Source organism: Trypanosoma equiperdum (assembly GCF_001457755.1).
Source record: "Trypanosoma equiperdum strain OVI genome assembly, contig: ctg_328, whole genome shotgun sequence".
Taxonomy (NCBI): Eukaryota; Euglenozoa; class Kinetoplastea; order Trypanosomatida; family Trypanosomatidae; genus Trypanosoma; species Trypanosoma equiperdum.
The window spans coordinates 7399-19485 of record NW_027124230.1 but is presented as its reverse complement, the minus strand read 5'-3'; the positions used below and the strand labels follow the sequence as shown (position 1 = coordinate 19485).

The 12087-nt window shown below is 40.5% G+C and overlaps 4 pseudogenes across 4 annotated transcripts; all 4 read right to left on the bottom strand.

Moving 5' to 3' along the window:
- Positions 1-39: 39 nt before the first annotated feature.
- Positions 40-1484, bottom strand: TEOVI_000123400:pseudogene (annotated as a pseudogene). The gene is given in 2 exon segments: positions 40-465; positions 468-1484. Coding segments are annotated over 2 exon segments (1443 nt in total).
- Positions 1485-1763: 279 nt separating this feature from the next.
- On the bottom strand, positions 1764-2308 carry TEOVI_000123300:pseudogene (annotated as a pseudogene). Its single transcript is given in 2 exon segments — positions 1764-1838; positions 1841-2308. Coding segments are annotated over 2 exon segments (543 nt in total).
- Positions 2309-8376: 6068 nt separating this feature from the next.
- TEOVI_000123200:pseudogene lies at positions 8377-9806 on the bottom strand (annotated as a pseudogene). Its single transcript is given in 2 exon segments — positions 8377-8412; positions 8415-9806. Coding segments are annotated over 2 exon segments (1428 nt in total).
- Positions 9807-10412: 606 nt separating this feature from the next.
- On the bottom strand, positions 10413-10892 carry TEOVI_000123100:pseudogene (annotated as a pseudogene). Its single transcript has one exon. A coding segment is annotated over exon 1 (480 nt).
- Between the last annotated feature and the right edge of the window lie 1195 nt (positions 10893-12087).

Here is a 12087-nt window from a genome sequence, read left to right as displayed (position 1 = left end):
ATTTCAGCAAAGAGAAATTGAGGGGAAAATTTGTTTAGAAAGCAAGACCAAAAATGCTGCAGAAACCAATAGAGCCAATTTCTTGTTGAGGAGAAAACTGGAATCTTTGCAAGTTTCACCTTCTCACTTGCAATCAGGAGATTTGCAGTCTTTTTGTTCTTTCCCTTTACATTTCTCTGTTGTCCCCGCAGCTCCATCTCCTCCTCCTGTATTGGTTTGAGTTGTACCTTTACTTTTATCTACTGTGCACTTTCCATCTTTTTCCGTTGTTCCTTTCCATTTGCAACAATTTTCTGTGCATGTTTTGTTTGCTTTATGGCCATCGCAGGTTGCTGATTTCTTGGCTTCCGACAAAGCACTTTTGGGTTGGTTTTCGAGTGGCTCGCCAGTAAATTGGCCCAGGGTTTGTGCACTTCTCGCTTGCACAAGAATTTGGCTTAGACTAGCTGCTTCCTTTGCCATTTTTCGACATCTTTGTCTCTTTCGCTGAGCTCAGTAATCGCAGCTTAAACTTGGACCAACCATGGTATATGCTTGCCTGCCGCCGTGGATGTGCGTGTGAAGTATGTCGAGTAGTCAACGCACATTTTTTCCGGGTCGCCGTCGCAATTTGTGTCCGTGTCTTTTCCTAGGCTCGATGCGCCGCCTGCGGCGGTTGTGTGGCGTCCGATCAGGTTTATTAGATTGCTGCTTGCGGTCCGTAGGCTGGTCGGCGTGACCGGTCCTGGATTGACCTCGGCGCATTTCGCGAGCAAGGCTTGTAGTCCGCTGTCCGGTCCGTTGCCACTGGCCCAGTAGTTGCTTAATTGCGCGTGTATGCACACTACGGTTTCCGTGACGGCTGAGCCGAGGCAAAGACAGGCCAGGTCTTTTTCTAGTGATTTGCCCGCATTGTTGGTTTTGCATGCGGAGCCATCCCGGTCTGCTGCCGCTAGAGCTTGACGTTTGGGTCTTGAGCCATCTGCCTCTTTGGCTTCTGCTCCGTACAAGGCTCCTAGAAGGTAGTTCCTTGCCTTTATCGACCTAGTTTGAGCCACCGATTTATACGCTGTTGCGTATAGGTTGTAGTGAAAAAGCGCAGCGTCCCCCAGCGGCTTAATTGCCAGTCTGCATAAGAGTGCTCCTTGTGCTCCTGTGGGCGGCTGGTTGTCTTTAAGCCATTGTTTGTTGGCGTCGTTATCTATAATGCCTTTCTTTGCTATCCGCCACGCCTCCCATCCGCTTGCCCAGTGGGTCTTGTAATCTTTACTTTCGTACTGCGCTTTGACGTCTTTCCACGCTGTGCCTTCGCCGCCGTCCTTGAATCTGTCTTTCCATTGCTGGTCTGCACACGTCATGTTCTGTTTTTTGATTTCTGTCAAGTCAGCTGCGGCAGACACTACTTCAATGACGGCTGGCGGTGCTTGTTTGGCTAGTTGTATGAGGTGGCATAGCGCGCGATATTCGACGGTATTTTTTCCAGCGCTTGTTGCCGCGTCTGCTGCTCATCCAAGCAGCGTTACCAAGGACAAACAGATAAAGAAAGGCCTTTTAATGGTTCGCATGGTCTTGCCCCTGTAGCTGGAAAAGGGGGATTAAATCGGTGTATTTCGCTTTTTTTGTCCGTCCTCTGTTATTATTTTCTTCAGCCGAAATGTTGAGTTAAGTTCGGTCGCTTTCGTCTTGGTTTGGAAATTGGAGTTTTAGGGACATCATAGGATAAATTGAACGTTTTGGATGGTCGTTTTCTTTAAGCGTTTGTGCTTTTACTTCTTAGTTTACTACAATTTGTGGCATCTAAAGTCCGCCCATGTGCTGTCGACTCGTTCGAGTTTGAATGGTAGGCCGGTAGCCTTATTTTTTCTTTTAGTTGGCTTCTCAACGGAATGTATCCATCTGCGTTTACGTGGTGAAAAACAATAAGGTTAGGATTTTCTTCTACAAATTTCTCGAGTGGCCTTTTCACATGCATTACAAAATGACAATCTTTTACATCCACTGTTAGTAAACCCTAAAATTTCAATTTGTTCCGTATAATTTCGCCAACCATAATATCCTCATTGAGAGCTCTAAAATCAATATACTTTCCAAAGTGTCTGAATTTAATTTGTGATTTTACTAATTTTTTCAAAGGTTAATAATCAGCAATTGCCTTAACTACATCCCTATATAGTGTGGACGCATAACCAATGGTGTGCCATGTGACATCATCACTAAAATCTTTATAATATCCAATTGTTCTCCCCATGTTCAATTTTTGCCGTGGCAACATTTCGAGATACTGAAAATACAATGGCATCCTCATAAAAATATCATCATCTGCCTTCATTATATAGGCATTGCTTGGCTTAAATATCTCAACTGCAAATTTGAACCACAAATATGTTTTTCTACTCATCGTGAGCTCTGCCTCCCAGCCCCAATTATCGGCATCTCCAACTTTTTTATTTGTTGTTGGATTTAAATCACAAACAGGTAAAATAATAATATCCTGATATAACTCTGCCTCTCCTTCAACAATTTTTCTAAGCTCACAACTGTTATTTGTGTGAGGTGAAAGTGCATATACTATAAGCAACTTCCCAGTAAAATTATTTGTCTTCGTTGCCTCTTCAGGATAACTCCAACAAGTTTCTCTCTGTAAGTTCCGCCTTCTGAATCTCTCATCATTATCTATGGAATGTATTCCTGCAACAAAAAAATAATCTACACTTTTATAAATACTCCTATTATCTTGCGATACAAATTGCATATGCTTATCCTCAACGAAAATTTCAAGCTGTAGTGAAACACAGCCACACTAATACACATAACAATAAGGACAAAATGAACCATTATTATACAAATGAGCTTCATTCACTTTATCACTTACTATTACTGTACTAATAGAAGTTTTTAATGTCTTATAAAATTATATAAATCCATAAGATAAAATTTTGTTACGTTAAGAAAGTGTTTATTAAAAGAAACTACGTTTACGCATGTAAGTGGTACCTTGATATTGTTATAATTCATGTATTGAAAGGGACGTACTCATTATACGCAGCTTACCTTTATGTACGCATATACGGTTTTTGTTTCATCAGTAAGTTTCAACCACAACTATGTTGAATACTACGCTTTTGGCGCTTACACTTTCGATCACATTTCTCTTTCACCGAATTCCATGTTAAATGCAATAACCAGTTTCAGTACTGGGTTCGTACACTCTAAGAGTTTTATTAGTTTTATGGTCTATTCACCCCAATCATTCACTTCCTTCATGAAACTCCTATCACCGTAACTTTATAAACTACTACTGATGGTACTGCCGGAATAGCAGTACCATCTACCAATTTTTGAGTGAATTAAAAGCTCAATCTCTCCATATTTATGAATAATTAACTTAGGTACTGTGATCTTACAAAATTTGTTGTTGTATTTCATATTAACATTCCTTCTTTACAGACTACTGTTTATAATTCTGCAAATAACGTAGCGACTCCATTTTGTCTACACAATACGCTTTCTCTCTCCATGATTGTCCCCTCAATCATATCCATGTGAATGATGTTGCCCATCGTCTCGTTTGTTTTTGAAGCTGTGCGTATTTCATCTTCCTCTCTCTTTGTCTCATACCGTTACCTTTGATAATACTTCTCACGGCTTCTTTTCCACTCCCTCAATTACTATCATTACGTTAATTCCATTGTTTTATGTGAAGCAATTTTGGTCTTGCATTAATTTGTCGTAACAACTCTTATAATATTTGTATACACACAATCAAAATACTCTATTATTATTTTTATTATGCTAGTGTATAAAGACTCACTACACTTCCCTATCAATATCAATATAGTTGTAGCTATTATTGTAACCCTAACAGTATTATATCTTTAACTAATATCGTACAAAAAAATATATAATTCGCATAGCACCCGTTTTTCAAACTCTTCTACCATACGATTTTGCTCATATATTTTATAGTCGTACACATTTTACAAAACTTTAAACTTTTTCCATATTTTTAAAATTTGCACACTTTACAAAAAAGTGTCAAAATATAGCAAATATAGCAATGTTTTTATAAACTTCTTAAATTAAAAAAAACCTTTGAGAAATTTAATTACAGGGGCAAACATTCAAGCAAAAGAGGTGCCTTTTTTATTAGAACGGAATTGCTTCCAGTGGTGCTTATTTTTCCGTTACTCTCTACTTTTACGCCATTATCAAGCTGGAACTTCCCGTCTTTGAATTCACATCCATCCTTTTCGTTGCATTGATTTTTGTCAGTTATTCTATCGTAGTTAGTTGTTTATGGTTCGGCGCCTGGTTTGGTGGTTGTTTCTCAGTTTGGACCCCCATCTTTTCTTTGTCCAGTTCCGTTCGCTTGTAAGCAAACGGCAAGGACTGCCCCATACGCGTCGTTTTTTGCCAGGTCTTCGAGCGTTTTACCACCGTTGTTGTCTGCGGGGTCGTAGTCAAGTTTTTGGTTTTTTATTGGTTCGGTAAACTGAGTTTGAACTTTTTTTTACCCATCCCAAGTAAGTCCTTTACCGCTGTTGGTGCAGCTGTTGTGCTGATACTTTTTGCAGGTTTTCATTTTAACACTCCCAACGCTATAGCTTGCATGTCTGCACCGCCTGAAAGATCGTCCAGTGTCTGTTCTTGTAGTAGCGTTTGGATTTTAATACTTATCACCCTTGTTGTGCATAGTGTATGTATTCGCTTTTGTGGCCGATCAATCTTGACGGTTTGGCGTCTGAGTCTTGTGTGCAGCCACCGGCGCCGCTGTCACCGTTGATGTAGGCCTTTTCGATGTCGAGGGCTGTGTTTGCTTGGTTGAAAGTACCGAGGGCTACGCCGGCGCTTATAGCTCTCGCTGGTCCTGCTAACCCAGATTGTCCGCAACCTTTTTTATTTGATGTTGACGCCTGCATTTAACTGATTGTCACTATCGCGATGACCTTCACATGCATTTGTTTTATGCTGAAGGCGTTTTCAGGTGTGAATTTCATGCTGTTAGCGCTTTTAAGTGCAGAAGTGTTCGATTTCAGCGTCGCGTCGACGGCGCTTTCCGGGCCACAAAGTGTGGTCATGTCAGGGGCGGCATCCACGGTTATTGTGCAGCTACGGCTCGATGCTATTACGTCGTTGCCGTTGGTATTAGCCCTTTTTGTAGTTGCTCCAGCCATTGCCACTTTTATATTTTTTGCTAGCAGCACCTGTAGCTTCCTTAGCCGGCGCCTTAGTGTGGCAATTTTGTCCCGCGGCTGCTGACCGTACTCCTTAATTGATTGTATTTACCTTGCAAGTCGAATTGTTGTTAGTGCTGCTATCGCATGATGTTAATTTTTAGCCTTTTCTTCTTTTGTCTTGCAGGCCCCGAGCGTGTGCAATTTTATGTCACGCTGTAATTTAGTTTTCCTGTTCTTCTGCGCTCTGATTGTGTTTTCGTAATTTTCTATTACATGCTCCAGATATTTATGCTCATGGCACGGCTGTTGTATAGCTGTCTGGTCGGTGCTGCCAGTCACTTTGATGTGAGCTATTGTGATGGGTTTTACTACCGCCGCTAGTACTGGAAGATACTGCTTTATGTCGGACAGCGTCATTGGCAGTTTTTCAAGCTGGATAGCTCGGCTAAAGACGTAATAGAATAAATAATCAAAGCTTGCGGGCGATTGGCTTGTTTGCACCAATGTTTATTACATGAAACATTTCGGTGATTTTCACTACAAAAACTGAAGATAGTTTAGAGTAGCGTTTATCTTTCAATTTTTAATTCATGGAACTTTACAATACACTAAAGGATACAACATCACAACTATAAAATTCACGTTTATTTTCCACATTATATACGCTTCTACTTCCAGAAAAAGTCATTAAAAGCCTCTACATATTTCAAACATCACTTTTTTCTTGGCCAATGCTGCTAATGCGCGTCAAATTCCGCCGTCCATATGTGCTGCCAATAAAACCACAGCGCCACCGCTTGCTAGTTGTATGATTCCTATTTTGGATCTCCTTCATAGCCTGGATTTTTTTTACAGCGCCTGCTACTCAGCGGCGGTAACCTTTGTGTCAATTATAATTTTATGCGCTCTTTATGCTTACTTGATGAGCTGGGTTGACTGTTGAATAGCAAAAAAGTTTTATGAAATTTGTACATTCGTGAGTGCAGTTCATGTTTCTCCGCTATTCTAGTATGGAATTAGTGGAGTTGCGGAGCCAAGTCACTCTACATAATGAACCTCATCCGATTGTTCATGCATGCACTATTTTAAACAGTTTCCGTGTGTCAATTCTTATTTTACAATAACCTGTAACATATTAGTACTCCTAGTTTTAAACAAATTCTCTCGATAACATTATAGTCACGGCCAAAAATCTGGATATTTAATATATCTTATGAGAAAAAGAGTTTGTCATTATTTTATAGTTACACAATCCCTTTGTGTTGCTTCTTTTGATTGACATTCATAGTTATATCAATTAACCATATCCTTGTCGTTTCGGTTCACCTCCCTTTTCATTTATTCATTTATAGTGATTCTCAAAGCATCGCTACATTCTCTTGCATCATTTCTTTTGCTGTGTGATGAAATGAAATCCTTTCTATTACTCTAAATTTCCTTTTCTCTTCCTTTCCTTCACTGCTACTACTTTTATCGCTCCGGATAACGTTGCGAAGACAACTAGAATGCACACTCGTATATGCCTCTTCCTTGTTGTCCCATGGTGTTTCCTCTATCACTTCTTTGTGTTTAATGATGACCATTATCACTTTGTGTACGAAACTGAGTACATTCCTTCTCCACCTATCTGTTGTTTGTATTTTTCTGAATAATTTTACTTATACCCTCAATCACTCCATCTCATTTACATACAGTGAACTACTGCTATTGTCATCAGTGCTTGCTTTTAGTTATTCCCTTCTACCTTCAACACCACTTTTATTATATTATGAATAAACACATTCACATTACGCTCCTATTATTATTGCAACGCTATTATAATTTTAAATAATATCCACAAAGTAAACAAAATATACAAAAATTAGACTACCAATCATTTTTCATACCCTATCACTGTACTACCAGATATCGAAAGAGCACATTAACGCAAAAAATTTACTAATCTGAACATTTACGTGAAAGAGTGTTTAAAGTTTTCCAAATCTCTAAAAATAGAAAATTCTTTCAAAATAGCGAAATATCATAAAGTTCATAAAATTAAGTAATACAATTAAAATTCCACAAACATCATTAACGCAACAGCCATCAGAATAAATTTCTTATTGACGATAAAACTGGAAGAGTGGCATTTGAAATCCTTATCACCTTCACTGGCATCCTCTCTTATCCACCCACAAAATTTGTTCTTTCCTGATTTTTTTTGAACCGTCAGCCGCCTTACATAAAGTCTTTGTCTTAAAATCGGCACATGTCTTGCCATTCTTATTTTTCCCATCATTCTCTCCTGCTTGGTTTGCTTGTTCTGCTGCCTTCCTCACTCAATGTGCACTTTTTGCCATCGCCTACTTTGAGGTTAAAAACGCGACCCCGGCAGCTGAGTGATTTCAGCCGCTGACGTGGTGGAGCCTGATTGAGCAACCACTGCTTAACTGCTGATCGTGATAATCGCTATCCACAAAATATTATTAGATCTCTTAATTTCCTCTTTGAAAGCAAATTGTTTCGCACAGTGAAACTGCCACGCGCCAGTGTAAAATAATAATAGTAATAATTTTGAAGCCGCGCGCACCGCAAAAAGTAAAGTTGAAATTCACAAGAGCAAAATGAGCAAAAGCTTAACAAATCGATGCGAAGGTGGAGGGGGAAAATATGAAGGTAAAGATGTCTTCTGGGTAAATAAGGGTCATATCACGCGCCAAAAAAAGGAGCCAGTTCACACCTAAAGGAAAAAGCTCATGTCGTGATGCTTCACTGCTAGTAAAAAAAACCAAAATAAAAATAAAAATAAAAAATCATAACCCTAGCCCTCTCTCTCTCTCTCCTTCCTATCTATTCTCCTGCCTTCTTTGTGTTTACGGCGCTTGGGTTGGTGGACGAAAAATCAACAAAAAAAATTAAATTCGAAAATGCCAAAACCTTTTTGAAAAGAACCCGAAACCTAAAAATAAAAAAAGGAGAAAAGTTTTAGCCATCATCAAAAAGATTACACGCTTAGGCAGAACGAAAAATTAATTATTTTCTGGGTAACTTACGTGTTAAAATATATCAAAATTTCAGCAAAGAGAAATTGAGGGGAAAATTTAAAACAGCAAACTCACAAAAGAAGCAATAAGAGAATTTTTTTGACAAGGAAACTCGATTCATTCCACTTGCCTTCAATCCAACTGCAAACAGCTTTTTTATATTTCGGAATTTCACCTTTGACTGCAGCACATTCTTCAGGAGTTTCAGCCGCACCACACTTATCTGTTGTTTTTTCTCTCCAGTTTCTCCAGTTTCTCCTGCTTGAGTTGCTTGTTGTTCTACATGTGTCGTATTCAATTTGCAGTGGGGACCTTCATCCTCGTCATTTTTGCCTTTCCATTCGCAGGTTGGCCGCTTTGTTTTGCATGGCGCCGCTTTTGTTATCGCTTCGCATTTTTCTTCTTTTTGCTGTGGTTTGGCAGTGCTGGCGATTGCTTGAACTTTCGGTGTAAGTCGGCTGAAGGCCTGTTAAATTTTCTTATGCAACTAGAGCTGCGGTTGTAGGTTGAACGCTTGTTCTCTCAGATCCGCCAGCATGCTTGTTGTCTTCGTTATTTCAGCATTTCTTCTTTTTTGCTCGGCGATTAGTTCAGCTGCTTCTACCAGCTTTGTTCGCCATGCTGCCGCTGTCAGTGCCGTCGTACCCGCTTTAGCGGCCGTTTTGTAGACAATGCACAGCCCTGAGCTCGATTGTCCGGCACATCCTTGGCTAGCCAGCTGGCAGAATATGATTTTGACTTGTTTGGGTGTGCCTCGTCCCGAAAATGTCGCTAGGCTAGTCAGAATCTCGCTTGCAGTGATTTCCCTCGAAGGGCTGTCTGGACATGTATTGATTATGGCTGTAGTATCTGTGTCGGCATTGGCGAGGTCGGCGTGCGTGCTCTGCGCCGCGGGTATTTCATCCGCGCATTCTTTGAAGTTGCCGCTGCCGTCTGTACTTTCTGCTGCGCATATGCAATAAAGCAGCGCCGCTAACGTTTTAGCCTTGGTTGTCTCCGGGGTGTCTGCCACGCAAAATAGTGTTCTCGTGCCAGAGTTTCCGTTGTTCTCTTTTAGCTTGTCAAGCGTTAGCTCCGACAGTTGCGTAACCCCTTGGCTGTAAGCCGCTTCTAGCAGTTTTTTTACTGCATTTTCGGTCAGTTTAGAGTCTGCAGATGCTCCCGATGTTAGCTGCAGTATTGCGGCTGCGTCTTCTTCTGCAATTGGCTGGAGCAGCGCCGATAGCTGTCCCTTCTCATGTTCGCTGATTCCATCAATGGCCGCCTTCTTTATCATTGTCTTGCTTTCTTTTTCCTTGTCAAGCTCATATTCCGCTTTGGTCCAACCGTCCCATCGCAGTTTCCGTATTTCATCGACATTTCCCCCCTTGTTGCTATATTTTGGCCTCTCCTGACCCTCGTGTGGTTTTTCAAACTTCTTCCGCCATGTGTCGTCGCTTAGTGTTGCATTCAATTTGAGTATCTCCTGAAAGTCAACGTCTGCTGTGCTTGTTGAGGCTAACTCCGGGGTTTTGCGTGACAGTAATGCGACTGGTGCACAGAGATCTAGAAAAAGGTTTCCGTTGTCCCCTGCGTTTATAGATTGCACCGGTCGCCTTATTAGTAGCACCGTCGCAGCAAACGTTAGTAACATTTTTTATCATTATATTGCTATTACGCGTTGCTATTGTCCTAGCAATGTTTGTTGGATTTAAAAACGAGCGTTTGTGACGTTACACCGCAGGAAGTTGGGCTACGTCACCATTTAGTAAGGGGAAAAGACTGGGATGCGATCTGCTAGGGTCTCAGTTTGTGAGCGGTTTTTTGTGGTGATTTTTACAGTTTCTCAGGCTTAAACCAATCCTCTCCTTTAAACTCATCACCACCAATACCTCCATATTCAAATTACGACTTACCCCCATTTATTGTGTAACATTGAATTTCTCCCAATTCGTCAGCGGTAAATTTTCTTCCTTCAAACTCCACATACCAACTGAGATTTTTCAAAATTAATTTTGCCCTCTCCTCACACGCAAATTCTTACCCTGTTAATTGAATGAATAAATGGGTCCTCTCTAAAATCACCATTATTTGAAATAGAAAAAATATCTCTTCATAATTCAGTTCAATCATTCTCTTACTCAAAAAAAATCTCTGTAAAACACCTTTTTTCTGCACAGCAGTTCACATCTGTAAGGACTTGTAAATGCTTTGATCACACAACCATTCACTCGTCATTTACTGCAAGCGATTTCTCATACGCAAATTCAAAGTTTTTAAATGCCCACACTTGTGCTACCACACCACCACCACTAAGATGGGATTTGCCACTAGGAGATGATTTTAGCAAATGAGGTAAATATTTATCCTTTTCGTTTCTGTGACTAACATTAAAAAACAAATAACAACACTGCAGATGATATTTGTGAATATCTTCCCCACTAAACTTCCATTAATTAGATGCACCATTTTGTATAAAATATTCCACAGCATTCTTATACTTATTTCCATCACTAACTATAACATCAGATCCATCCAAATGGTTTACAACATCCTCATCATTTTCATCATGCCTTTATCAATATTACATAACTCATCTAGGTCTTCTAATATGACTGTACAAACCTCCCATCGCAATTGTGGAATTTTCAACATTGTTTAGTTTGGTACTCAATATGAGCCTACACCATCCTTGAGTTGCATGAGTTTGAACGACAAACACAAACACTATAGGCTTTTTAGAGTCGTTATGTGTTATATTTGTCATGCTATTTACTTCATCATCTTGAAGAGCTTTGAGCATAAAAACACTAAATGTGAATACAATCGTGAAAGTGAAATTTTCAAGATATAAAATTTCATTACCTTATATATTTAAAAAAAGTTGGAAGGTGATAAAAGAAAAAACTTTAAAAACTTGATTAAACTACTTGGTTGCGGTTAAAAGATACTTTATTAATGAGCATATACTCTTTAACAAATATATAAGTAAATCCTTGATTTTGTTATGGTATATATTTGTTAAAGAGTATATGCTCAGTTTTTGCAACTTATATTCGGCACCGATCAATTGTATTTGTATTAGAATTTAGCTCCACACGCATACCTACTGTTATACACTACGTGTATCCCGGTGCTCACTTCTTTTCCTCCGCTACTGACGTTGTTGACGCTGAAACATACTCCGCCACTGGTTGTGCCGTCGCAGCTGTCACCGTCACTGGCTCGCAGCAGTGGCTTCGGCGTGCGGACCCGCAGCAGTCGTTCGATGGCTTGAAGCCGCGCTTGAAGCTGTGAGCTTGTTAGCTGTAGAGGCGGACGGCTCGGGCAGTATTTGGGGGGCTCTTGCAGATTATTGTCGGTTGCCGCCGTGTTGTCGTTGGAACATTGAGTGCTTATCTTCACATTTTTGCCGCATAGTTGATCTGCACCTGAACTTGATCCGCGGGCGCAGACACAGGGGTTTGGAGCGGCAACTGTTTTTGCCCTGAGCTTTCCACCGTTTCCGGCGCTGCTGTCGCCATAGGTGCCGCCGCCAGTTCCAAAAGCGCCCGCCGCTGTTGCCATTTGTTTGCCTTGCGTCGACGTGCCGTAAGTAGCTAAGTTCAGTGTCTTTTGCAGGTTCTCGTCGTAAGTTGATTTAGCTGGGACACTAGGTTATGTCTGGTTGTTTTGAGCTGAAACGCTGTTTCGGCTGTTTTGCGTACTTCCGTTTGGAATGCTAGAAGTTAGGCTTTTGGCATGCTTCTGGTTTTAAGGTTTTTTATGTCTTCCATGTTCGTCCCTTCGTGCACTTCGGTTACTGCTTTTATTCAGTGTGTCCAATATTTATCCCAATCGTCGTGGCCAGAAATCGTTTGTGGTTTTGTTCTGTGGTAGGTTTTCTTGTTGGCGTCCTCTACGAACATCTTTAACCACTTTGTATCGGC